This window comes from Plectropomus leopardus, unplaced genomic scaffold, assembly GCF_008729295.1.
Source record: "Plectropomus leopardus isolate mb unplaced genomic scaffold, YSFRI_Pleo_2.0 unplaced_scaffold17910, whole genome shotgun sequence".
In the NCBI taxonomy this organism is placed as follows: Eukaryota; Metazoa; Chordata; class Actinopteri; order Perciformes; family Serranidae; genus Plectropomus; species Plectropomus leopardus.
This window is the reverse complement of record NW_024619288.1, coordinates 1-1,806: the sequence shown is the minus strand read 5'-3', so window position 1 is coordinate 1,806 and position 1,806 is coordinate 1. Positions and strand designations below refer to the sequence as shown.

The 1,806-nt window shown below is 36.8% G+C and overlaps 1 protein-coding gene across 1 annotated transcript; it reads left to right on the top strand.

The window, feature by feature from the left end:
• Positions 1 to 99: 99 nt before the first annotated feature.
• LOC121964960 (ankyrin repeat domain-containing protein 13C-like) lies at positions 100 to 914 on the top strand (the record flags this gene model as incomplete). Its single annotated transcript, XM_042515130.1, has 1 exon — positions 100 to 914. A coding segment is annotated over exon 1 (376 nt), but the record flags the coding sequence as incomplete, so codon positions are not given.
• Between the last annotated feature and the right edge of the window lie 892 nt (positions 915 to 1,806).

Below are 1,806 nucleotides of genomic sequence, written 5' to 3'. Positions count from 1 at the left end.
AAAAAAAAGCAACCCATGAATCAACAGCATGAACTCGCGTTCATACTGTGCGTCGTAAAAGAGTCTCGCGAGATTTGCCACTCGCAGCAAGCTAGCAGAGATGCTAGCTCAGCTGGTTGGTTTATTGTACCATCCAGTCCGCCTGAATTTTGCCGCAAAGGAAACTGAATCGATACCATTTTAAAACGTGCAACCAAGGAGCGGGAGAGACAACGATGTAGTCGCTTACTGTTCGATTTCTTTCTTAGCTGTTTGTTGATTTAGTGCGTGTGTTATGTTTAGCATTATTCTCTGTTTTCATTGCCGCACCCACCACATTCATTTTTCATTGTGGACTAGCTAGCGACCGTTTGCTGGGAGCTAACCGGAGCAGCAGGTGTAACGTTATTTTGAAGAACCAACTAGCAACCACCGAGCATCGCTGTTGTCTCAAATTGCTAATTTGAAATCATATTTTGATCAGCTCCGAGATTTATGCCACATCTTTACAATCGTTACAGCCCAGTAACGTTAATCGGTTAGCCCGTTAACGGTCATCATGACAGGTGAGAAGATACGCACCATGCGAAAGGACCACAACAAACCAAACAAAAATGAGGAGATAATGGACACGTACGATGAGACATCAAACGGGACTATCCCTAACGGTACCAGCAACCATTTCAAGTCCAACAAGGCTTTTCAGAAAGCAGTCAAATCCTCGGCACTGCAGCAGCAACAGCAGCTCAACGCGAACAACATCAACGGCAATCCATCATCGGTTGGCACCATCGTTAATGATAACAACAAGAATCCCATTATCCTGACCAGTGAGGACTTGGAGTTCCCAGTTCATGAGTGCGTGTTCAAGGGAGATGTGCGTCGGCTCTCCTCTCTCATCAGGACCCACAGCATCTCCCAGAAAGATGTACATGGTAAGTTTTCTGCTAATACCTGATTGTTTTAATTAGGGCTGGGCAATGGGTCAATATCAAATCGATATTGTGATATGAGTCTGGATATGTCTTGGATTTTGTATGTGATAATAAGTGTTTTTTTCCTGGTTATAAAGGCTGCATTACACTGGGGATCTATAAAATGACTATATTGCCAACATTGTGCATCAATTGACATTTTAAAAATGCTTTAACTTTATTATAACAGTACGTTATTTAACTTTTCAATTTTTGGGTACCTCATTTGCCTTTATTATTTCAGTACCTTATTTAACCTTATTATAAAAGTAATTTATTTTACTTTTTATAACAGGTCTTTGTTTAATTTCATTATAACAGTACCTCATTTAACTTTTTTATCATAGGATGTATAAAATAACTATATTGCAAACATTGTGTGTAAATTGACGTTTTATTTTGAAAATATAATTTTATTATAAAAGAACAGGTCTTTAACTTCATTATAACAGTACCTTATTTACCTTTGGTATACAGTACCTTATTTTACTTCACTATAATAGTACTTTATTATAACAGTAGTTTATTTAACTTCATTGTAACAGTAGTGTATTTTGTTAAATAGTTGTACTACAGTAGTCAAGAGAGGTTTTTCAAAATATTAAATATCATGTATCAATGTAGCCTAAAAATATCATGATGTTACTTTTAAGTTAAATTGCCCAGCCCTAGTTGTAATTGTTTATTTTTGAGTAATTTGTTCTGATGCACAACATTACAGGTTTATATGGTCATGGAAGACCTAGGAAACTAGTGAAATTTACAAATGGCAATTTCTAGGCATGGAAAAGTTTTGGAAAACGAAATATACCCTGACAGTTTTGGAAAAGTCATGGAAATCTGTTTAACATGA